Source organism: Ambystoma mexicanum, chromosome 6p, assembly GCF_040938575.1.
Source record: "Ambystoma mexicanum isolate Mex_15411 chromosome 6p, UKY_AmexF1_1, whole genome shotgun sequence".
Taxonomy (NCBI): domain Eukaryota; kingdom Metazoa; phylum Chordata; class Amphibia; order Caudata; family Ambystomatidae; genus Ambystoma; species Ambystoma mexicanum.
In genome coordinates this window covers 284,867,704-284,894,704 of record NC_090935.1, presented here as the reverse complement: position 1 = coordinate 284,894,704, position 27,001 = coordinate 284,867,704, and the positions used below count along the sequence as shown (strand labels likewise).

Genomic DNA, 27,001 nt, shown 5'->3' with positions numbered 1-27,001 from the left:
TTTCGAGGCAGTTGCTTGAATGATTGATTGCTGGTTCCATTGCATATACTGGTTTTGAGCAGAAATGAAGAGCTGTCAAATTCTGTTGGTTGGCTAAGTCTTAAAAATAATTGCTTTGCTAACCACTTCTCTCTGCAGAAGACTGGCAAGTAGGCGAATGTCAATGTGTGCCGTGCACCAGAAGTAAAGGAATGGGACCTTCACGGAATCCCTGTAAAGCATCGCACATGTCTGTCTGTTATGAATAGCACATTTTGAATATCCATTAGCTTTCAAAGTATATGAAACACGTTCTCTAGGTTAACTGTAAGACTCAGCACTTTTCAATGGGAAGAAAGGCTGACTGACTGTATCTCAAACAAGGCTAAATCAGTTGTTTACTGCACATATGTTACTGTCACAAACCGCAAGTTAACAAGAGAAGATCTCTAAAGTGGTGCAGAAGTTCAAAGAGACAATCTGCCTTTGCTACACATATTCAGCCCCAGCATTGCCTCTGCAAAACTAGTGTACTTGAAGGTGGCTTTGCAGATGTTTACAAGGTGCCATCTGAAGCCCACATACCCTGGCCATCTGGACTAAAAGATAGACTGTGTGCGGGATGGAAAATGGAAGACAGGCAATTTTAAGGTATGGCCTTGTACCCAGGGCCATCTCAGTGCACAGCAGGGATTGGGGGACAGCACCCTCCATTCCCACCATGTGATTAGTTGAGTAGCTAATGAATATACTGATATGGGGCCTCTGGGTGCTGCTGTAGACCCACACACTAGCAAGTACTGGGACTGCATAGGCATTTGCAAGCGGCCAGTTCTTAAACGCCATCTTTGGTATGTGCAGCCATTGAAGTGAGGAAATATTAACTGCTGGATATTGCTTCTATTATGCCATTAATGAAATATGTGGTTTGTATAGGTGGTCTGTCGTCTCATCTCATGTTGCACAGCCATGATGACAAACACAGGATTATGAGTGGTTTGCATAACCACATGGTTGCCCGTGGCAATGGCGCACACAGCCTCGCAGCACCGTGAGAACAAATGGTGGACAGTAAGCTACACGTCCGGAGCATCTCTGGGAGGAATCGGTTTCACGTTGAAACAGCCGCAAACTCTCTGAATATGTAACTTTGCTTTCATGTGAGATCATGCATCATGTTAATACATACATACATACATACATGTTATCACTTCACAAATCCGCAAAACAGATGTATGTAACATTAAAAAAGGAAGCACACGCGCATAATGTAAGTCGATCTTGCTCTCCCTATCGTCGCAAAAGCCAATGGGGGGGAGGGGAGTTTTGATAGCACCAGATTTTATCACTTTATGTTTATTCACAGTTGCCATATATGTATGTATGTATTTTGGAAAAAAGTCGGATACCAATTGATTAGCATACAGTTTTCCAGCAATGCAAACTCTTACCAATGTGGCAATATTTCACATGGGAGCGGTTTTTTTTGTCAGTTGTGTTACTGCAGCTTTAACACCGTGCATTGTCCTTTTTGTTGTTTGTAGGTAAAGCAGAAAGAGGTTCCTATGCATCTTATGGGAGAGACTCCGATTTACAAGGGTGCCACCAGGTACGTTAGACTGTGTGCAGTCGAATTTGAATAGTCGCGCTAAATATCCTGTAAGGTTAGCAGGATTGTAAATTGTATTCGTGCATGTTAATCTTTTGGAGAGATGTGCTGAGGGTTTCAGAAGCCAAGATATCTCTCAGCATACATTTGAAGGGGTTTTAAGAGGCTGTTTTTTGGGGCGTTTCGATTCTGCTCGAATGCCTTCAATGGTTTTCTTCGCAACCAGAGTCCTTCTCCTAGTGGCCAGTGTTGTGCGATTTAAATGGAGGAGCGTCGCACCACCCTTGCCAAAACCTGGCTTTAGGTGGGTATTGTGCTAAATGATAGTTTTCTTACTAGTTAGACAATGTTATGCGAAAACAGGGTTGCACTGAGAGCTAAAAACGTCGACCCCAAATGATTTGTAGTCCTTTTGTGTTTCGGAATTGTTTTTGGCTGGCAGTCGAGGCCAGCCGGCTAGAGCGCTGCCTGCATGAGCAAGGCAACGGGAGTACTTTCATCAAATGATTAAAACAAAAAACCATTGCTTACTGTGCTGCATTTGTTTTTGTCCATGCACGCTCTTCTCTCCAGCGAGGTAGGCCTTCTTTTTAACATCAGCGTTCACTTTAGCATTGTTAAGACAAGGAGGTAGTTTAAAGGATAATTCCTTTTATATTGTGGTATTTACTAATTTCTTTGGATTTTTCTGTTTGAAAAGATGTAAAATGCGTTGCCCTTTTCCTCTCTTGCAGGCATGTTTGTTGCAATTATGTTTTTTCAAATAGTTTGTTTGAGTGTGTTCAATACAACACAAGGAATATCAATTGGCCATTAAATTAAATACTTCCTTTACGAAAAAAAATCCTCTTTTCTCTCCGTTTTACCTCCCGACTCATCTACTAGATAGGAAGTTAATCTAAAACTTCTTGTTTTCACAGGACAACCCATCCCTTCCCTCACCTACCATTATTCAGCAAACTAATGTCATTGGAATAGCACCACAGCAAAGGATGCTGGATCAATGTCCCAAGGCCAGATTTTTAAATGCGGACTGCACTTAAGGCCACTGATGGCATTCCCGTGTATGACTTTCATGCACCCTGCCTTCACCGCCATCTTTACCACCAGCATTTAAAACTCGATGTTGCCAGTTGGTTGTAGTAAAGAAAATCCTAGTACACCATAAATACCAGCAATACATTGCGTACCAGCTTTTTCAGTGCTGAATATATTTGTTATTGTGGCAGACCCATAGGTGGCATTCAAACATATAATTGAATAAATAAAATTCAGAAAATGCAACCATTAATGTTAATATGTAAATCGGGGGATGCTTGATTATATACACTTCATTTTTCTATACCTGAAACAGAAATGTCCTGGTAACCATGAACTACTTGATTGTAGCAATGCTGGTATACCTGCTGGAGAAGTCAAAGCTTTCTTCTCATTTGCTTGATATATGTTCCATCTCGATTGGATTACACCTTCATTTTGAGCAATCCATAGTTTGAAACAAAGTAAATACCATTGTTGTTTGTAATACTGCTACAGACATTGAATGCCTAAAACAACCATTTTGGTATTACATATGTTTTTCATATAGAATTTTTATTTTAACATATACATATGTGTTGACTTTAGTGCTGGTCCCTATAACAATTAACTAACCGGTAAAACAAACTGAACTAGTTATAGTAAGAAATTCTGGACATGCAGCTCTGATTGAAAAAATTAGCCATCAATGTATTTACAATTATTCGTTAGCAGGGACACTGTCTGTTAAATGTGGGGGTTGTGTGGGCAAATGTTCAGGTATGATTCCTCCGGCTATGGTCATTTATCTCTGTACGATCATTCTTTTAAAGCTTTGCATTTCTGTCACCCATCTTCCTCCCTCTCTTGTTTCAGAGGACCAACTCCTGTTCCATCAATTTGCCCAGTGTAGGCACCAAGGCTCCCCTCCTTGCTGACCCATCATGCGTCAGAAGTATTCATTGTGTAGGTTTTGGGTTGGAAAATGTCCAGCTTATCTTGTCTGAAGAAAAGACAGTTAATTGTATTTTACCAAGCCTTTCTGAGCTGGTTCAGCCCACAGCCATCATGTGATTGTGCAGCATCAATGTTGCTGTAGTCTTTGCTTTAACGTCAAACAATGGGAGACTCCAGGGCACTATATTGAAAGGGTCAACCCTGGTCGTACGCTTAAATAAACAATACATACCCTTTCAGAAATACATTGTGGGAGTATAGAACAATAGCTCGTATAACTCTGGGCTTATTGACACGGGTCTTGCGTTGGCTATTTTTTACCAAATTCTTGTTCAAATTCCGAGTAATCAAATCATGTGAAACGTATATACCTCATGCAAAAATATATTTTATTCAATGTTGGTTTAAAATTACATAATACCAACTAATCGGTGACGTGCACAGCAATAAAGTGACGTGTGCAATGACCAACAAATCTCCCATAATTAAATGACAGTAAAAAAAAAATATAATGCTAACGAATGTCAAATAATCAGGGTTTGCAATTCTCAACTGAATGTTGTCAATATCACAGTTTTAGTCTCTGATTTTTATAGCAACGATAGTGTAGCTCAAACAGTTCCCTAGTCTTTTTGCAAAGCTACTGTAGTGTAGGTTAACAACACTTCACAACGTGTTTCGTTCCCACTAATATCAGTATTCAGGAATAGGAAAGTCTTCAGGGGATAATCTTCATTGAAACTGCATTAGTAAAGTAAAACAATAAAGTAGTCGCACTATCTTCAATATATCCACACCACATTTGGTTGACACTTCATAATTTATGCAAACAGGCACGAGTTGGCTGTGTAGTCCTGCAGTACAATATAAACACAGCCTCAGTGCTGTTGGAGTAATTCCTTATACAGTTTTCTAAAGGTTTTTTGAAAAGAAGAGTGCTTATCACCATTTCTCTCTTAAATCATTTTGGGTGTGTCCAGCACCTGTTTACTTGGTGGTCTCCTGAAACCAAAGCAAACATCCTTACTCTAGTGGAAACTTTGTCTCTTGACTTATAAAATTAGCAGGACAACTACGGTCAATGCAATGTAGTCAACATATCTACAAGCACTTACTTACACACTTCTAGTGTACGTGTGTACCCTTGCAGACAAACGCCGGGTTCATCATACCCTATTTTTATGTATGGAATGCCTGCATTAGACTTGCCAGTTCTTACACAGCACACTAATATAAGCATTGTCAAATTATAGGGGCTGTGTGGCTTAATGACATATGGTTGCTGTGCTTTTGAATTCCATCCACATGAGATTGATACTTCTTGTTAAGATGTGCGTCACGTGGATGCTGCGTACCTGTGATTCTAGGAGATGTTCGTACTGGAGAAGCCAGACTGGTTGATTTGTGGGCAGGGTGATGAAAAGATGATGCAAGGAATCAATCCCAACCCAGCCCTAATGGTACGGGGATAAACGGGGACCAACTCCTGACGCCACGGAGAACACTTCCCTGCGGATTAACATGACGTCAGAATAGTGCAACACTGACAGGGAAGGTGACGGTTGTTGGTACTTCAGGAAGAGTAGTGAAGGCAAGTCCAAGGTTGTAGAATGGAAGGTGGAGGAATTCACATACTCTGTGGTCCAGGTAGGCAATTGGCAGGTTGACAGGACTTCACCAGGTAAATCCAGAAGGGCGTACAGCAGTTGTTGCAGGAAGAAAGTCCAAAGAAACTGGTACCCAGGCAAGGCAGGCGAAGAACCATAAGCAGAGAGACCCCAGGAGACCAACCAGGACAATGGAGGGAAAGGAGGGAAGCCCACCCAAGGAGAAATCAGGAATGGCTCCAGGGAAACAACCAGAAAAAACTAAAGGGAACCCAAACCCGGGGGGGGGGGACCAAGGCAGTGCCCAAGAAAGCAAGGGGGAAGACAAGAAACTGAGAACAGGGCAAGCAAGGAAGTCCAAGGACAAAAAAAGGAGGCAGATCCAGAAAAGATCCAAGCGCTGCAGAGAGGCAGGAACCAACAGAGTTAAGACGCAGTTGTTTCAATACTCGAGCGCTATTTACGGCATTCGGCACGAAACCAAGGTCTGAGCCGCAACCCGGCCCACGCATGCGCAGTGGCCGAGCAGGGACGAGAACGAGGCTTGAAGCACAAGCTCGTCTCGTTGCTCATGGCAACCCGCAAGGTCCGCGCATGCGTATGATGCCGCGTACGAGTCAGAGGAAAGTCCGCCCGTCGGAAGATGCCACCCCTAGTAAGCCAAACCCACGGGTACAGTTGCCAGGCCCGGAAGTGTCGTGTAGGGGTAGCCCAGGTAGGTGCCCTAACACCTCTGCACAACAAGAGGACATGGTGCCATCAGTCTAGAAACCGTGAGAGTTCATTTCACAAGCCCCTTTACTAGAGTGCACATGTCACTTTGGGTAGTTGGTGTAATTATGTAATCTTACGACATTGAATAAAATATATTTTTGTAGAAGATTTTTATATATATATTTCTGAGGCTTGTGGAATCTGCTTAGATCACATGCTGTGCATAGGCCGACATCTAGTGGAAGCTGCGGAGTATTACAGTTTGTTTTTTGAAACTCGAAAATTGGCGTCGACACAGGGCGTGCCAGTAATACTATCCCTAGTGTGACGTCCACTGTACCCAAGATCCCTCACGCGTCTAGGATCCTCAGATTGAATTTTTCCGCCATACTGGTCGGAAGCATTTTGCGGAGTCCCCTGGCCTTAGCCATACTTTTGCTAAAATATAAAATAATAATCTATTGACATCCTTCCCCACCCCAACGTCGAACTTTGACACTCGACGCCGGCTGGAGAAGAAATCGACCGTCGGCTGCTGCACGACGGATTTGGGCTTCGGAAGGCCGCTGGCCTCAGCCCGGGCCTGGTAGGCCGTTGGCCTCGGCCCTGCAAGTAGGGAGAGTGGGGGGTGGTACATACTCTTCACTCTTGGTATATTGGTACACCTTATACATTTCCTACACTTAACAGCCCGCTGCCTCAAGGTGCGTATGGAGGGTACCCCTTTTCAATTCTGCTCCAAGTGCAATCGCAAATACCCTTGGGTCGACAGGCACGCCACGTGCAATCTCTGCTTGCCGAGGGACCACCCCGAAGCGAACTGCAGAGCGTGTAGTAGGTTTAAACCTAAGACACTTAAGGACCGTTCGACGAAGCGTTGGGCCCACCACGCCAGGCAGGCGGCCATGGCAGCGGAGGGCGCCTTCAGCGATGGCAGCAACGCCGTACTTTCGGACAGCGAGGGCATTATGGCGTCGAAAGACAGCCGAGCGCAGGTCCCCGACCTCGGAAGGTCGTCCGGCAGGGCGGCTATGGGGAAGACCCCCGGCGACACAAGCGCTTCACATACTACACACACTAAACACACTAAGTCCAACCGAGACTCGACGACGTCGAGTTCTCGGAAAGAGGCACAGACAGAACGGTCCGATTCGGTGTCCTCTGGGCGCTCTCGATCAAGATCGCCGCATGACTCCAGGCAATCATCCACTCTTGCCAAGAGTGCCTCGCTCCCTAGGCTAACAGAAGTTCTATCGTCGGGAGACGAAGACGACTTCCACCCCCAGGCCGTGCTCCAGGAATCGGAGCCCGCAATTAAAGCCAGCGAGGCCCCACGCTCAAAGGACAGGGACACCTCTCCCGATCCTCGACGCCAGGCGTCGAAAAACTCCAGAGCCACTAAGGGACAGGGAAAACATTTCTCTACGCACGGGGAGGGGGGAAAACAGCAGAAGAAACTACCTGTACATTCTTCCACACCTATAAAACACTCCACCCCCCCCTAAACAGACAGACAAGCCCAGGTCTGCTGATAGGTCCACAACCAGCAAAGCTACTCAAGATAAATCCCATAGACTTGCTGAGAGAGTCATTCCCAGTTCCAAAAAATGGTCCAGTGAAGACATAGATAGGGTCATGTCAAGAATGTCTTCTTTGGCTGATTTTTATGATAAAAATCCAGAACATTTCCTCTCGTATGATCCACAAGGGGCCACACCCTCAGGCTCTACTGATCCTATCCCCCCCGAGTAAGAAGGCCCGGTTTGTAACCCCGATGAGGTCTGAACCCTTCGAGGTACAACCTTATGCAACTCCATACTAACGGTATCAAGGAGAGGCTTCCTTTTGTGAAGACCAAGAATTTGGTATGATAGAAGAGCAAACCGGGACGGGCTACTATGGGGATGATGAGGACCAGGAAGAAGAAGAGGATGACCCGGAAACATACAGAGTAGATTCCCCGGTAGAGAACAAAGCCCCGGTTACCGACTCCCCGGTCGATAACCAACCCCTCCTAAATGAGGTTCTCGCTCGCGCAGCAGAACATTTCCACATTGACACCCACGGTGTACAGGAGGAAAGGGACTTCGCAGAAGAGTTAGTGGGAGAAAGGAGGCCTGTTGCCCAGACCATCCCTATACTTAAATCCATTCAGCAGAGAATAGATCCGTCCCTGGTGAACCCAAACCTCACCAGAGCAGTCAATCCCAGGGTTGAAAAACTTTTCAGGGCGGCACAGTCTGACCCTCTCTATATAAGAGGACATCTGAAGCCAGACTCCCTAGTTGTCACCAACACTCGTAAGAGGGCTGGGACACCCTTGTCTTCGTCAGAAGCTCCTCCCGACAAGGAGAGCAAAAAACTATATGGTTTCGGCAGGAGGGTAGCCTCAACGTCCGCCTATCAAGCAAGGATTGCTAACTCCACCCCCCTGTTGGCCAGCTACAACTGCCATCAGTGGGAAGAAGTCGCGGCTCTCATAGCCTCTGCTCCTGAACCGTTAAAGGGCCAATTAGCTCGGATTTCCGCAGAGGGTAGAGCCGTGTCTGGTTGCATTTTGAAAGCAACCTTCGACGCCGCGGACAATGCAGGCAGATTGATAGCAGAAGGTACTGTTATCAAGAGACATGCGTGGTTACGGCAGTCTGGTTTTAAGGCAGAAACACAGGCATCATTGTTGGACAAACCGGTGGAAGCCGATCTGTTGTTTGGTAAGGCGGTCGAAGACGCACTGAAAAATGCCAAGGACGAATACGAGACACTCCAGTCCCTTGGCCAGTTAACCAATAAACCCCCTAACCAGAGAGGGAATAGTAATTTTTGTCGCCCACGCGGCCAAAATTCCCAGAGAGGATCTAACTATTCCCAGGGGCAGGGTACACAGTGGAACAACAACCAACAGTCTACCCAGGGTTACGGCAGAGGTAATCGGAGAGATCGTGGTAAAGGCAGAGGCAGCCCCAGCAAAGGAGGCAGCACGCCTCCACCAAAGCAGTGACGCTCAGTTCAGGGTCCCTTCTCACGCAACCCCAGTAGGGGGACGCATTTCAAACTTCACCCAGGCTTGGGAAGGGATCACATCAGACAGATGGGTGCTGTCAACAGTATCCACAGGATATTGTATAGAGCTACTGCAGCGTCCCCGGAACCATCCTCCAGGACAAAGAGTACACTCCTTAGAATATCAGAAGATTCTCCTCGAGGAGATCGCCATTCTTCTACAAAAGGACGCGATAGAACTCGTCCCGGGACACCAGGTAAACAAGCGTAGTTATTCAACTTACTTCCTTGTGCCAAAGAAAGACTTGACAATGCGCCCAGTATTGGACTTACGGCCTGCCAACAAGTATGTCAAGCCCCAAAAATTTCGTATGACCACGCTACAAGAGGTAATCTCCCTCCTAAAAAAGGGGGATTACATGGCAACCTTGCATATGAAAGATGCTTATTTTCATATTTCCATGTTCCCAGCGCACAGAAAGTACTTGCGCTTCAAGGTGGACAGTCGCCACTACCAATTCAAGGTACTGCCCTTCGGGATAGCTTCAGCACCAAGGGTATTCACCAAGGTACTGGCGGTGGCGGCTGCACACCTACGCAGGGAGGCAATCCCAGTGTACCCTTATCTGGACGACTGGCTCATAACGGGGGAAATGAATTTGCAGGACAAACATTCAAAGTACTATCGACCTCCTCCACGAGTTAGGCTTCTCAATCAACGAGAAGAAGTCAAGCCTGGTGCCAAGCACCTTAAAACAATTCCTAGGAGCAATCCTGGATACCCAGGAGGGGTTGACCTTTCCTTCCGAAGAAAGAATTCAGAATATACTACTGCAAATTCCGCATTATCAGTCCGGTCAACAAATAACGGTACGCAAAGCAATGCGTTTACTGGGCTGATGGCGTCATGCATTTACCTGGTCCCCCACGCGCGCCTGCGTCCCATGCAGGAATGGTTGGCGAAACAGTGGTCTCAGGCAAGTGGTCAGTGGGACGATCTAGTGGTCGTTTCGCCAACACTCGTACAAAGCCTTCACTGGTGGACAAGAGAAAATCTCGCACAGGGGAAACCCTTTTACGATCCCGAAGTACAGGCAGTAGTCACTACAGATGCATGTCTGACGGGGTGGGGAGCTCACCATCTCCACCACACAGCTCAGGGTCTCTGGTCTCACTCAGTGGCCAAGAACCACATCAACCTGCTAGAGCTTCTGGCAGTATTCAAAGCGCTTCAGGCGTTCGAGCCCCACCTACTAAACCTGTCATTGCAAATCCGGACGGACAGCACTACAGCCATGTTCTACCTGAACAAGCAAGGAGGGACTCGCTCGCCAAATCTGTCCAAGCTTGCCCAGAAAATCTGGATATGGGCACTCAGACGGAACATCTTCCTGTCATCACATGTTCCAGGGGAGCTCAATTCCCTAGCGGATGCTCTGAGCAGAGACTCCCTCCCAGAGGAACACGAATGGGTTCTTCACAGAGAGGCCGTAGAAGATCTTTTCTCTCAGTGGGTTTTCCCCACTATAGACCTATTCGCCACAAGCGAAAACAGACAATGCCCAGGATTTGCATCCAGGTTCCCCCAACCAGACTCCCAGGGGAACGCCCTGTGGATGAACTGGTCAGGGATGTTTGCGTATGCTTTTCCACCAACTCCTCTCATCAGGAAAGTGATGAACAAGATGAACAGGGAGTCGATGATGCTCGTCCTAGTTGCTCCCATGTGGGCAAGACAACCGTGGTTCCCACACCTACGCAGGATGGCGGTGTGCGAGCCCATCAAACTTCCAGCCTGGTACAACCTACTGTCCCAGCACCAAGGTCAAACAGTGCACCAGCAACCCAACTCAATGAACCTGGCAGCATGGCTCCTGAGGTCATAGAGTTTGGACACCTCAATTTACCACAGAGGTGTATGGACATCCTAAAGGAATCTAGGAAACCAAACACAAGGCACTGTTACTTTGACAAGTGGAAGAGGTTCGTTATCTGGTGCCAGAGTAGACAAATCAACCCAGTTGATTGCACTCCTTCCACTATTGTTACATACATGCTCCACCTGCTAGATGCAGGATTGGTTTTTAACTCACTGAAAGTACACCTGGCAGCACTCTCGGCTTACACCACTTCCCATAGCAAGGTTTCGTGATGGAAAGTACCAGTAGTTAAAGCCTTCATGGAAGGAGTAAAGAGACTTCACCCTCCTATTTCAAACCCACCACCAGGGTGGGACCTTAATGTGGTGCTAGCCAAGCTCATGGGCCCCCCTTTCGAACCCATGCATAAAAGCAGTCTCAAACACCTGACTTATAAAACGGCCTTCTTAGTAGCTATTACTTCTATAAGAAGGGTCAGTGAAATTCAGGCTGTCAGTGCAGGATCCCTTCTTTACCATCCACAAAGACAAACTGGTTTTACGCACACACCCTAGGTTCTCGCCTAAATTTATATCAAAATTCCATGTAAACCAGTCCATCAAGCTTCCGGCTTTCTTCCAGAACCCGCAAAGCTCGGCTGAGGTGAAACTACATACCCTAGATGTGCGTAGGGCGGTCCTCTACTATATAAATAAAACCAGACCGCTAAGGAAAACAGATCAACTGTTTGTCTCCGTAGCTACAGGCAGAGAGGGGGATCGCGTCTCTAAAGGTGCCATATCGAAGTGGATTATTAACTGTATCCAGCTGTGTTACTCACTCTCTGAAAAGACTCTGCCTTTTACGCCAAGGGCCCACTCTACTAGAGGCATTGGGGCCACTCTGGCTTTCATTGCAAATGTACCCCTTGACACCATTTGCAAAGCAGCTACTTGGAGCTCTATTCACACTTTTACTCAGCATTACTGCATTGACACCCATTCCAAGGCAGATACACAAGTGGGACAAGCGGTTCTAAGACACTTATTTGCTCATGACCCTTCTCACATCCCACCTCCTTCTTCTGGTACTGCTCGCTAATCTATGCACAGCATGTGATCTAAGCAGATTCCACAAGCCTCAGAAGGGAAACATTACTCACCGTAATCGTATTTCTGATGCTTGTATCTGCTTAGATTCACATGCGACCCACCCTTCCTCCCCTCTGAGAGAAGGCGCATGATTGCTTGTAGTCTTACCTTTCTGTCTATCTGCTTGGATTATCTGTACTCGCGCTACTCCTCATGCTACCTCATGTCAGAAAAAATACAATCTGAGGATCCTAGACGCGTGAGGGATCTTGGGTACAGTGGACGTCACACTAGGGATAGTATTACTGGCACGCCCTGTGTCGACGCCCATTTTCGAGTTTCGAAAAACAAACTGTAATACTCCGCAGCTTCCACTAGATGTCGGCCTATGCACAGCATGTGAATCTAAGCAGATACAAGCATCAGAAATACGATTACGGTGAGTAATGTATTATATATATATATATATATATCTATATATATCCACATGATTTTATTATTAAGTATTTGAACAAAAATATGGTAATAAATGGGTAAAAATTGCCAATGCAGGACCTGTATCAATAAGCTCAAAGGTATACAAGCTATTGTTATATACTGTCACAATGTATTTGTGTTCTGCACTCATCCACACCCATGAAAAGCACTAGTCCATTCTTAAATCGGTAAAGTACCCAGCTTCCCAATGTGACACAATGGTAGCGACTATAAAATTAATTTGACCGAATTCTTCTGGATTCCTCCAGTGGGTTCTGCTGCCCTTCCGCAGCCCAGAACGCAGGTTGCGATGCCACCTATGCTGTTGCTCCTCTTTAAACGGCCAAACCTCCTCTGATTCTTCTGAGTCCATTAAACTCTGTAGTCATTTCTAAGCCTCTCCTCTAATTGGTTCTTGTTCTGACGTGCCTGCAGGAGGCCAATCCATTCCCCTCTCAGCTGTTTTCTAAGAGTACTGGGAGGGCTGGAGCCATAAACTGAATCAGCCATTACAAAATGGTTTATAGGGTTATAAAATGCCTTAACTCCCTCCCATATAATCTAACAATACAGTAAAACGCGCTATATATATATATATATGTTAATGTAAACCTGCACTGCGTGTGTACATGGGCCTGTACACTAGTATCTCATAAAAGTTAGTGTCTGGGCGGGAAGGATAGTGATCTATGTCCCTCTCTGGATGGTGACACCCCCCCCCCTTTTTTGGGTCGGTGAGATACCTCTAGGATTTTCCTGTCTCCTAGTGGATGTTAAGCATAGCAGGCTCACCTCCCAGAGTCGGTGGTTCCCTCTTGGGAAGAGGTGACAAACTTATTTGTCACAGGGGCCTTCTGTAGCAGTGGGAGGAATGATGCTATTTTTTGCACGCAGGAGAAAAGGGGGAGTGAGGAAGGCATTTATTTTAAACAAATTACCAATGCAGACAGGACTACACTTCAGGAAGGATCTGAAGATCCTATTCTTCAAAATATATCTCACCAATCACTGTTCGCTCCATTCATCCATTATTCCCCACCTCTGGGGCTCTCCCTCCCTTCCTTTATCCTCATTCCAGTACCTCTGGTATTTCCTGCACCTTTATTTGTAACCCTCAGGGTGCATACCCTATACACAGCACTCCATTGCTTCCCAGCTGGGTTTGCTATGTTAAATCGCATACCTAAATACAATATGAAGGAATACTAGAACTGCTTATCCAGAGAGCTAGTTAAGATGGGAAAAATGTCTTGAAAAGATATTTCTTTTTTATTGTTTAGGGCAGGGTGATGAATGGTCAAGTCTTCTTGGATTCGAAGCACCTAGATGTGATGGGAGGGATGCAGAGAATGTTATGTGCTGTTTGGTGATCACCATGTTCCCTGACTCGGTCATGTCTTTCTTGTCTGCTGAATTTGGAGATGCCGTTGCATTTGCTGGTGGTTTCAGGCAGAGTCCTTGATGGCTTTGGATAGGTTTTGCTTTTTTTTGTTTTTTTACACTGGTAGAAGTTCGTTTTTTGCTTTGTTTGGGAGTTTTATTTTAAGGTTGAAGAGGACTTCACCATGGTGTTTCCAACAAAGCTTTCCTTGTCTGTGAAAATGTTTGTTCTCTGTACTAAGGTACAGAATGTTTGTCTTTTGATTCATAATTTCAGTGGTCGTGGGTGTTCACAATGTCCATTACAGTCATATGGAATCTATCTATTAGGGTATTGACATCAGTCGAGTTGTCAATAGTGCAAGGTCAGTACATTGACATCATGTTTGTGGAATATTTCAAGGTCCCTGATTTTGTCGATTTTGTCAGTGTAACTCGTGTCTAATGTTTTATCCTGTAGCGACAAGGACACAGTGTGTTAAATGTTTGGGGGGAGGGATGAACATTATCTGAGTATAATTCAGGAAAATGCTGAAAGTTGTAGCATAGAAACCATGCACCAGTCATTTTCTGCTTCAGGCGTGCCAGGAAACTTGTGGCCAGTGCAAACATCATAGGAAACACAGGAAAAGCCTGCTTGGTACAGCTACACACTATAAACCTGTGCAAATGATCCTTGTGGTGCAGAACCCACCTATCTGTATAATATATATACACACACACACACACGCACGTTATTGCAGGTTTAAAGAGGTTTGGAAAAAACATTTAATTTGAAAGTAGGAAAGTCCATTTCAGCCAAGTCACACATTCCACAACGCCACCTAGTAGCCATCGCTGGAAGTTCACCTCCAGTTCTGTGCCACAACAGCAAGGCATTGTCGGTATGAAAATTAGCTCAAATGCCACCGGAACCTTACTCTAACTTACTCTGGTGCTTTGCTGCTGGGACCTGATGGAACCTTTGCCCATCCGGGCAACACTTATTGTGCAAAGAAAAGTATTTGTCTGGCATTCATTGGGTGATAGGAGCATGGGCCAGCGTCCATGAATATTTTCCCCAGAAGCCTCCGCAGTTCCTACAACTAGCCTCCAATTCCTCCCTTAACCACACCTAGGTGCAGGCGAAAAAAAACAATTCCATATAGTAATGTCCCCTGGGGAAAGAGTCACCCTCTTTTTCCCTGCAACCCTAAAAGCCTTTCCCTGCATATTCTAGGATGGGTAAAAGGTCCTATTCTAACTACAGTCCTAGAATATTTGAGGAAAGTGGTTCATTTTCCAAGGGAGTGCAAATTTGGGAAAATGTTGCCCCAGGCGACCTTTTCACAGAGCGACATTATCACTGGATACCCAAATATGTTCCTGCAACTTTAGAAGGGGTTCTTCAGAGTGGTCAATGAGACTAGGAACAGGAATTTTCTTCAGTTGGGCATGCTTCAAACTGCAAATACATTTTGGACACAGTACATTCAACCAGCTATGGAGCAGACAACCCTCGTCACCAATGCAATTGCTCGCATTGTACAGAAGCATGGAACCTAGGTTACTCGACAAGTGCTTAACATCTTCCAAAATGAAAGCTGGCAGTATGCATGGCTATGGTGCTGAAGTCTGCAGAGGAGATGCAAGCGTCGTCAAGATTGGCACATTCAAGAAAATATTTTGGAAAAATCTCCAGAATTTTCAATCTAGGTTCTGAATAAATACCCTGTACTCCCACTCCTTTGCTATTTTTGGTCTGTCATGGGAAGATCAAGGTTAGCAACATTGAGATACGCAGCAAAAATAATCATCCACCTCCAGCCATCGAATGTACAGGGCATGAATGGGAACTTGTTTATGCACGAAAAGAAAGCCAATAGTCTGAAGATTTTGTGAATAGTAAGCCTAAATCTAGCAATGGAAGATACTTTTTCATGGGAAATCTTCAAGCAAACTAAAAACGAAAGAACTAAGAGAAATATGATGGAAAGAGTGTTTCCAACAAGGCTGGAAAAATATGTGCAGCCCATATTTTCAACCACAGCCCAAACCTGCCCCTTTTTGGGCAATCCACAGGAGCAAAACTTGTATGCATTGCCCAGAAACACCTCCCTTTGTGATGGTTGCATAATGCCTCTTTAAGGGTTGAACATTTCCAAAACATTCTGTTATGCCAATAATTTCACAATCGCAAGATAAAGAAATTATGAACTTTACTATGCACAAATGAGGTCTTATCTCAATAGCTTCAACAATTGGGCTCCTGGTTGGGAGCCTATTCTACCCAGGAGGGTTGTGTAGGAAACAAAGATCACAGTTGAATAGGTCCAAAAATAAAATATGCTCAGAATATACTACTTTTCCTTATCACCTTCTGCATATATAAAGAAAAGAAATACTTTTTCATGCTCTTTTTTTAAAACCAGTCTTGTTTTTTATATATTTGGAGACGTGTAAGTCAACATAAAATAGACTTTCAAGAGATATGACATCACACGGTACTTGACCAAAAATACAGACAAAGAATATTTCCAACACAAGAAGCCAAAACATTTTTTTGGCACAACTGTCAATTTGTGTAAGACAAGCTCGATCTCAATCGTGGTTTGTCAAAGAAATCACATGTTGTAGTATACATATAAACAATTCAACATTGTAACATCACATAGAAATGCTAGAAAGACAAAAAAATTGTTTGTTAGACAGTGCACTGTGGTTTGGGGTAGTGCGTCTACACCGAGGTGTTTCAGCCGTTTAGGTGGGCTTGATGTGCCTCATCTTGTGCACGGCCTTCATCAGGATGAGAAGCTGCATGGTATGATGTCTGTGCTGCAGGGGAAGGGAGAGTATTGTCAGGGGAGTATTCGAGCATGTATTATTTAAAATGACTAAATCATACATTGTGTTGTTTGTATTAATCTTGCAAAAACACACACAGCTTACCTATGGCTAAATTAATTTCACAGGTGCTGTTATGGAGATCCAGTTGCCTCGAGGGCTGATCTCTATGTAATCCTGTCATAGAAAAACAGAGCAATAGGGGATCACTGATTACTGTGTGTCCCTGGGCTTGTAGCAATATACCGAAATACACGCGATCAATGCGTGAAAAAAATGGTTGTACCTCTCAGTTGAGGTCTGTATCTAATACTGTAAGCCAGTTTCAGAGTTTGTTTCTTTTATTCTTTCTTTATTTGCAAGGCGGTCCCCGCTGGGGAAATCCTAAAGACAGGGGGACGGGGAGCCTCTAATTACTGCTAACGGTAAAAGAGATGCACTTTCTACACACTATGCTAGGAGCGAGCGGGCTTCGCAGAAAGTACCTGTACGGCTGCAGAACTTGCACGCCGTCTGCCGCTCGAGTGAGCCTGTTCGCCTCGAGTTGCCGAGTCACTGCGGCAGCGGGGGCCTGGCTGCAAAGCGTTGGTAACGCTGTTGCTAGGTCCCCGCGGGCCTTTGTATTGGCGGCCATCTTGGGAGGGGATCCCAAGCCGTCGGGTGACGAAAAAAAGGGATATCTGCTCATCCGTCTGTCAAATTTGAAAAATATCCAATTTACGTTGTGATCCATGGATATGTGGATCTAAAAATATAATTTAGGACCCATTGTTGGTGTGTTGCTATAGCAACCAAATCGTGTTGGTGACATGTTCCGGATCGAGTGTAACAAAAGCTGTTAAGTGGATCTAAAGATAATGAAACTCCCACTATAATTAATAGGTTGCCGGGTCACTGCTTGTGTTGGATACCTTTAGGGGAGTGGTCGTGCAAAGAAAGGGATGCTGTCCCAATTTGATATGGAATGAAGGCTAAAGGAACATGCTAAGAGACTCAAGGGGCCCTCATATGCCTTATCCACCTAACATTTACAAATATATTGTGCATGTAAGTGGTATCACTGGATGACAGACTTGATTACATCGTACAGGATGTCAGAACAACATCATTACATATCATTGTGCATATACAGTGCCAAAGCAGCGGCACATGGTGTACATCATAACACGTCAAAGGCATATTTGCATATCTTTACACACATCAAGTAGTAGGGATGTACACGTGCTGTCAATAGTGATAGTTGGTTGAGCGAACTATTGTGATCTAATTTGCCGTTTTGATAACATTGACACACTGACAGTGTATACATAGAAGTTTGTGGAAAAAACATGAAAAAGCCTTCAGTCTTTTGCTCTTAGTTAATTTCACAGGAAAGATTTCCACTCGACAGAGATGTTTAGTCCAGCATGTACTGTGTTAAGTTTATGAACCCAGCATTGTTGTAGCTGGGTTAGTGTTTTATTCAAGTCACCTCCACGCTTCGCTGGTTTTACTTTTTGAAGAACGAACCATCTGAGATCAATGTCTCTATGGTTCTTGTTGGTAAAGTGCTCTACAAGGGGCTTGTCGGCTACTTTGTTCCTGATACAGGAGCGATGTTCTGAAATACGCATTTTGATAGCACGTATTGTCTTCCCCACATAGACGAGATCGCAGGGGCATTGTATTATATATATATATAACACCCTTTGTGTTACAGTTGGTAAAGTCTTGCATTATCCATTTCACTTTGTGATGTTCGAAAGATTTTTTTTGTAAAGTCAGAGGGCAGGCGACACAATGGCCACATTTGTAGTGTCCACATATTGGAGGTAGATCCCATAGTGTTTCGGGTACTTTCGGAGGTGGCTCTATAAAGGTGTGTACCAATGCATCTTAGATTCTTGTTCTTTTTAAAGGCAAAACACGGCACATTAAATAATGTGCCAGGGTGTTTAACAAGGTGCCAGTTCTTTATGGTTTTCTGAATCAATTGACTTATAGGTCCAAAAGTGGTGACGCAGACCATCCTCCCCAGCTCCTTTTTGGGTTTATTTTGTAGACAGATTTCCCTTGGTGTATGTCCGGCCCTTTTCTTTAGCTTGGCTGATTGATTTTCGAGGGTTGCCTCTCTCCGTTAGTCGTTTTGTCAATCCATCTGCATGTTGCTGAAACTTGTCCAGATCTGTGCAGTTTCTGCGTATACGCAGGAATTGCCCATAGGGTAAATTATATTTGAAGCCCATGGGGTGATAACTTTGAAAGTGTAATAGACTGTTGCGGTCGGTAGGTTTACGAAATAACTCAGTCTTGAGTTGGTCGCCTGTCTTGTAGATATGGAGATCAAAGAAGTCTATTTGGTGATGGTCCCAGTGTATTGTAAACTTAATGCGAGTATTTCTTGAGTTTATCCAGCTGTGCAAGTTTTGTAGTTCAAGGGGTGTACCTTTCCATATAATGGTGATATCGTCGATGAACCGTTTCCACAATGAGATGTTTTCCAGGAAAGGGTGCTCGTCCGTAAAACATTTTTTCATAACTGGACATATATAGATTTGCGATGTCCGGGGCAAAAGTGTCCCCCATACTCACACCCTTGGTTTGCTTGTAGATCTGGTTCTGGAACAAAAAAGTTTTCAGACATGGCCAGTCTCGTACATTTCAGGATGAAATTGGTTGGGGTCGAGTCTGTCTTCTCTGGTGTTCAGAATATCTCATTTGGCTTCTAGCCCTTCCTGTTGTGGTATCGATGTGTATAGAGTCTCTACATCCATTGTTGCAAGGAGGCTGTCAGTGGTGAGGGTAATGCTGTCAAGTAAATTTATTGTGCTGGTAGTGTTAAGGTAAAAGGGCATTTCGATTGCAAATGGTTTTAAAAATTGATCTGTATAAAGGAATATGGTTCCAGGAGGGATTCACATGCCGATACTATCGGTCTGCCTGGTGGTTTTTCCGAGTTCTTATACATTTTCGGTAGAATATAAAAAGCCGGGATGCATGGATTTTTTTTTGTTTAAAAACATCTTCTCTTCATCACATATCCAACCTTGTGTGAGGGCATGTTGTGTCAGGCTCGCAATTTCTTCTTGGAGATCCTTGGTGGGGTTGTGGTCAAGGGGTAGATATGCTTCTCGATCATTCAGTATCGTAGACACTCTGCGTTGTAATTGGAGGAATCCCAGACGACTATCCCACCCCCCTTATCCGCGGCTTTTATTGTTATTGATCTGTCAGTTTCCAAGTTTCTCATAGCGATCCTTTCTTCTTTGTCTAGGTAATCTCTATAGAAATTATCCTTTTTGAAACCAGCCATTATAATCTACGTGACTACTTTCTCAAAAGTAATAATTTCGCCAGGGGTGGAGCATGGTGGAGGATAGGAATTGGATTTGTCTTTTAGTCCTGTGGTGTTGTCCGATTTCTTGCATGGTTGTTTTTGATCGGTATCTATACGTGAAGGTAAGTATGCTTCAAAGAAATGCTTCAAACGTATGTTCCGAAAGAATTTTCGCAGTTCTAGTACGATTTCAAAAGGTTATGCCCGCGAGGCAACTGGATCTCCATAACAGCACTTGTGAAATTAATTTAGCCATAGGTAAGATGTGTGTTTTTGCAAGATTAATACAAACACAATGTATGATTTAGTCATTTTAAATGATACACGCTCGAATACTCCCCTGACAATACTCTACCTTCCCCTGCAGCACAGACCTCATACCATACAGCTTCTCTTCCTCATCACGGCCATGCACAAGATGAGGCACATCGAGCCCACCTAAACGGCTGAAGCACATCGGTGTAGATGCACTACCCCAACCACAGTGCAGTGACACTGTCTAACACAAACAGAATTTTTTGTCTTCGTAACATTTCTATGTGATGTTACAATGTTGAATTGTTTATATGTATACTACAATGTGATTTCTTTGACAAACCACAATTGAGATCGAGCTCGTCTTACACACAAATTGGCAGTTGTGCCAAAATATGTTTTGGCTTCGTGTGTTTGTATTTTCGGTCAAGTACCGTGTGATGTCATATCTCTTAAGTCAATTTTATGTTGACTTACACGACTCTAAATATATAAAAAACAAGATTGGTTTAAAAAAAAGAGCATGAAAAAGTGTTTCTTTTCTTTTATATATGCAGAGGGTGATAATGAATAGGAGTATATTCTGAGCATATTTTATTTTTGGACCTATTCAACTGTGATCTTTGTTTCCTTATCTTAATAGCGCCATTTTAATTAAGTAAGGAGTCCTTATTGCAACAATAACCAGAATGACTGCAACCACAAAGTAGTAGTATGGAAAGCAAGAGAATACTGACACCAAGAAGAGAATGGGCAAATCCCAATAATTGATGCATATTCGTTTTGCAAATGCCAAATGTTTACACAAAGGCCTTGTCTGGGCCGAAAGTGGTAACGTTTTTATCTTCTATATCTTTACCTGCTAGTTTGGTGTCTACCCCCAAATATCTCCGATAGCATCAGAAAACAAATTCTAAATATAATTAGAAGTGAGTTTGCTTATGGATTCATTACCCCTAGCAAAGGATGTTAAGCATGGGGAGTAAACTTTCTACGTCTTGTTATTCTGTTGCTTAATACACCATTTCTGAAACACATGGATGGCAATCTTTGACCCAACTCATCTCTCCCACCTGTTTTTTCTTAATGTAAACTTATTTGTTTTTGGTACAAAGACCTTTACAAATATAAACATATCACATTATGACAATTCATTTTGATCTTAAACAGAATATCATAATACAAAAGAATAGAATTTAGAAATACCATGCAATATAATACAGTATCATTAAAATCTACTCTTCCCTTTATAAATTAAAATAAGAAAGTTACTTCACTCAAGTGCAAATAGGTCAATTCCTTCTTTTTCATCGTTCTACAAGTACGCATTTACTTTCATTTACAAATCCCTCTTTACAACATGCCAAAGCAAAAACAAAACAGTCAACTCTTATCTTTGAATAATTAGCTCATTGGTATTATGTTTTCTGTTGTATCCAGTTCATTTGCTATAACATTTTACCAACCTTACAGTCACAAATATGGTAGTATTGTTTGATCCCCACATGCAATTTAGCAAAATCCAGTTAATGGCCAGTATGGTATTTGCTTGTAAAAATGAATTCATTATTCTACAACGATCCGTTTCAAAATATGTACAAAAGAGAGAGAGATGTTTTAGTGATTCTTGTGTTAATTTACAGAATCTGCAGACGTCATCAAGTGACTGTTTTACTTTTACACCAATCTTTCGTTCTAACCTTTGTGTGAAGCAAGTCCAGTCTGAATAACACATAGGTTCTTCGTACCTCTTTACATGGGCAAAGAGTTTAATAGGGTAAGCGTGTCAATTGTTTGTGGAAAAATTTGGAATATTCTACGAAAGAGGAGTATCGATGAATTTGCATACCACATTCCACCCAATCATATTCTAACAGCTTATTTTTTACCTTACCTAGGTGCAATTCTAGATCTTCAGCAGGTACATTGATTTTGTCTAACAGAGAAACCATACATAATTCATGCTGCACAATAGATAAGGGATTGTTTGTAAAAAGCATATAATTTAGTCCAATATAGAGAGAATTTATTTTAGGTGGAAACAACATTTTTGAAAAGTTTATTAGTAAGCGCCAATTGTATCTTACTGATAATGAGTTGAGACCGAATTCGTGCCTAAGTGTAGAATTTGGGATGGATGCAGGTATACCCAGAGTATACTTCCATATACAACCTTGAAGTTGATCAAGGAGGGGGCCAAGATCGTCTAAACACAATTCCACTCCATGTAGCATGATAGCTTCCACTTCTTTATGGTAGAATTCAAGTAATGGTATTAGCGAACACTTACAAATTTTGTGAAATAAGATTTTCATTTTTCCTTTCAATGGAAGCAATTTCACCATTAGAAGTTCTTTCATTCTTTTTGAGGAGGTGTTATTTGTCAACATGAGACCCAAATTTGATAAGTTTATCGAGATTGCTATTGGTAATGAATCAATAGTCCATGTGAAATGGCCAATATTTTTCCTATTACAGAATACAATGATGTTCGATTTCTGTGGATTAACAGCAAAATTGTTGGTATGACAGTAATATAAAAAGCTTTCCAATTTCATTTGTAAACCTGCTTGTGTGCTATCAAAAAGCAGGATGTCCTCTGCATAAGCTAGCCAGGAGAGATTAAGCGAACCAAGCTGAACGGCGAAGGATTTCTCCTTATTCCATATATAGTCTAGATCTGCCAAATAAAGATTGAAAAGAATGGCTGCCAGATTGCAGCCTTGTTTGACTCCTGTCCAGCTTGGAATGGCTTCAGTTAGAAAGCCTGCATGATTTTTAATTTGCACTTTAAAGTTGGTATTAAAATGAAGCATCTCTACTAGGGTGATCAAGTGCTGAGGATAATTAGCATTGGGCATTTTTTGCCATAATTTACCCCTTATAACACAATCAAAAGCTGCCTTTAAATCCAGTGATGCAACAAAAATAGAGCTTTTGTACAGGCAGTTAGCATAGGCAATAAAATGAGCGAGAATACAGGCATTAAGGGGGGTGCCCATACCTTTTCTGAACCCTACTTGTGCCTTGCTTAGGCAAGAATTGTTTCGAGTGAAGGTTTCCATCTCTTGCAGAATTAGAGCTGCAAACATTTTCATAGCTACATCTATGATGGCAACTGGCCAGTAAGTATGCGGATCAGAGATAGACCCCTTTTTGTTAAGTGGGATAATTATTGAAGTGAGACAGGATTGAGGTATTGCTTTCGAGCGAAAAGTTTCCTGGAACATGTCACAAAAGATAGACGACCAAAAAAGAGGATCATCTTTAATCACACACGGGGACAATCCATCAGGCCCTGTGCATTTGGACCCTTTCAATTTTTGAATTACATTCAATATATCTGAATTCTTCCAAGGACAACTATTTGGAATTGACTGGCAATCAGGTGGATATACAGTCGATATAAACTTCGCTGGAAGAGCAAATTTGTTGAGAAAAAAATTAAGTCCAAGTTGTGCCATCAATCGCGGAATCAAATTCTAAGGTCTTTTCTTTGTCTATGGAACCGATGAATTTCCAAATGTCTTTTTTCTTCCGCTTACATAACAAAGTGACTATCGTTTGGTTATGTTTGGATTTGTTAGGTCGTATATCTATAAATACTTTTTTTTTTTTGATCGCTACATACACATTTATATTGTTGACCAAATTGGACTTCCTTGCTTCTTGAATATCAGCGTTTTTCTTCTGTTTACGTGAGGCCACTTCTTGTGAAAATTGTACTTCATCATTTTTAATTGTTTTATGTGCTACACAATCGTGAGCCATAATCTGGAAGTGAGACGCAATCGTTTGCATGTTCCATTTTAATATGTATTCACTTTCATGACAGGTCTTCCCTTTATTCATCCAAAGAGCTCTATTTACAAGAGTAGCACATTTTCTACAAGTGGATGGGGTCCAATTAATCGACAATCTGGGTCTATCAACCTGTATTAAAGAAAGATATATTTCTTGATGCCTAGGTTTCAACTGATCTACGATAGATGTTAGAATCATTAAATGATCACCCAAATGAGTTTCCAGAGTACTGATTTTGGTTAGCATGCCAGATAGGTTCTTAGAGGAAAACATATGATCGATCCATGATTTGTGACCCTCACGTTTCCATGTGAATGCCGCATGATTACATTCCGGCTTTATTAAATATACATCCCAGCATTTTAGGAACTTATTCCTTACAATTCCCTTCTGTAATGCAGACTGAGCATGCGCTGAAATAGTCGAAGGACTAACATTCCTTGTCCAAAATAAAGCATTGAATTCCCCTCCAATAAGGATTTCGGCATGCGCGTTCTATTGTATGCCTTTGAGGACATCATTCAATGCTCCACATGCTAATTCGACTGGTTGCAAAATTGGATTATAATACAGTGAGATTAAGAATAAGTTTCCACTGTGTATTGAGTCAATTTTTACATCCATCAGTAGAAAGGTCTGGTTCGTATACATGGTTAATAGTGAAATTCAATTTATTATCAATTAGTATCGCCAGACCACCTGCTGGTCTGCCTTCTACGCCTCTAGTTGCATGGTGTACACAGGAAAAGAATCCATCAAATTTAATGTTTACTAAAGCCATGGTTTCTTGAACCAGCAAAATATGGGGAAATTAGTCTAATTTTGCCTTAAGCATCCATTTAGCTAGGTTGCTGAAACCACAGTAATTCCACGATGCAATCTTAAGGTCGTGAATGTATGATGGTGCTTGGGGTGGAATTATGGCGGCAGCTGTTTTAATTAGAGGTTCAAGCCATGTTAGACCATTCAAAGCCTTCGTAAGCTCTGACAATTGTTCCATCATGATTTTAGAGGGTTCCTTGTTGGCAAGTATGTTATGTGAATTATTAGCAACTGCTATGATAGGTGGAGGTTGAAATTCCAGAAAATCCATTGCATCTTTAATAGTCGTAAAAGCATGCATATTAAGACCAAGTATCTTTAGGTCACCTTGATATTTCCAAATCAGTTTCAATCAAATTCAGGATTGAATGGAAGGTGTGTAAGACATGCGAGTTAGCAGCTTCAGGATAAACTTCTGGCTCAATTTCTTCATTGGTATCGTCGCCTCTCTCTTCTTCCTTGGGCTCGAAATCCTTTTGTATCGGGTTTATAGATTCAGCTCCTTTTTGTGCCAAATGTTTTAATTGTGATTGCTAGGATATCAATGTCGCCTCCTTTAAGGGGGTCTGAGGCATCGCAGGCACTGTATGCATGGCACCAAGAAGAGAGCTCACATCCAAGTCTGTGGCATCTAATAACTCGGCCGAACTCATTAAAATCTGCAAGGAACTGGCCAATCCTGCTGCAGTCTCTAAATCCCCTGTCCCCTCCTAGGCCCTTTGCACGGCTCTGGCTTTGCATTTCATCTCTAAAACCAAGGACACCCTGTCCTCTCTCTCTTCCTCTCCCCCTCCTCCCTCTACTCTCTGCTCTTTCTCTGGCCTTTCTTCTGCCACCTCTCTTCCCTCCTTCTCTTCCTTTCCCCTGTTCTCCCCAGACAAGGTTTCTAGACAAGTCCGATCTATGAAAATCTCATCAAAACAGGTTCACCCCTGTTCCTCCAAAACCATCAAGGACCACATTGACACCCTGGCTCCTGCTCTGGCTCACTTCTGCAACCACCCCTTCACCGCTTGAGTCTCCCCCCCCCGAAACACTCCCTTGTGCACCCTCTTCTTACGAAACCCTCTGGCAACCCGTCCTGCCCGGCTAACTATCGTCCAATCTCCATCACTCCTTTCCTGGGCAAACTCATGGAAAAGCTGGCCATCTCCCAGCTTAATCGTCACACTGAATCTGTTGGTCATGGAGACAACCATCAGTCTGGCTTCAGAGCTGCCAGAAGCACGGAAACTGCTCTCCTGAACACCCATGAAGACCAATTCAACCTCATCTTACTTGATCTCTCTTCTGCCTTTGACACGGTCAACCATGCCATCCTGCTCAACCGTCTCTGTGATAATCTGAGTATCACCGATCAGGCCCTGGCTTGGCTGACTTCTTTCCTCTCTGATCGACCCTCCCAGGTCCAACTTGGGTCCTTCCTTGCCTCTATCTCTTTCTCTTTCTCTATCTGTGGTGTTCCCCAGGGGTCTAACCTCTCTCCCTGGCTGTTTAACCAATACCTGCCATTTCTTGCCCACCGCATTGTGGCTCTCTGCCCCAACTTTCAGTGCTACGTGGATGACACTCCACTCATTTTCAGGCTCCCTTCAGCCACCTCTTCTCCTTCTCTCATCTCCAACTGCCTGTCTGCTATCCAGGTGTGGTGTGCCGCCAATGATCTCTGCCTTAATGCCAGTAAGATTGAGATTCTTCTCATCAGCACACCCGTTGCCTCCTTTCCGGTCTCTCTGGCCGGCCTCTTTGCCCTCTTCCTGCTCCCACCTGTGAGGCTAAAAACCTCAGGGTCATCTTCAACTCCACACTCTCCTTCTCTCCTTTCATCTGATGTCTCTAAGAAGTCACATTACCAGCTGCACCTCCTCGGAGGTATTGTTTCTTTCATCTCCTTCCCCCAGAAGCTCACTGTCTCTAGAGCTCTGGTTCTCGCTAGGCTGGATTACTGTAACAGCCTCTTTCCAAATCTGCCTGCCTCTACTCTCCGCCCTCTGCAACTCATCCAGAACAGGACTGCGAGACTTGTCCTTGGCCTCAAGCACAGGGATCGTATCTCTCCAGGACTGAAATCTCTGCACTGGCTCCCAGTGACTGTGAGGATTAAGTTCAAAACCCTCTGCATTGTCCACAAGGCCTTCTGGGGCCTCAATACCTTCAACTCTCTCTTCCCAAATATCTTCCTTCTCCAGCATGGGGTCTGGCATGGATTCACATGCTCATGAATATTCTCCGTCAGGCCGGGAATCCTCGGTATAGAAAAAAATCAGTATCAGTTTCGTTTCTGATCTGTC

At 43.5% G+C, this 27,001-nt stretch overlaps 1 protein-coding gene across 13 annotated transcripts in view; it reads left to right on the top strand.

The window, feature by feature from the left end:
- Positions 1-27,001, top strand: part of TCF4 (transcription factor 4) — a 1,236,777-nt gene that overhangs the window by 662,399 nt on the left and 547,377 nt on the right. For all 13 annotated transcript variants that reach the window (XM_069627021.1, XM_069627025.1, XM_069627024.1 and 10 more), the window contains one exon: positions 1,524-1,588. In XM_069627021.1, coding sequence (XP_069483122.1) covers positions 1,524-1,588 — 65 coding nt within the window. The remainder of the gene's footprint in view (positions 1-1,523; positions 1,589-27,001) is intronic.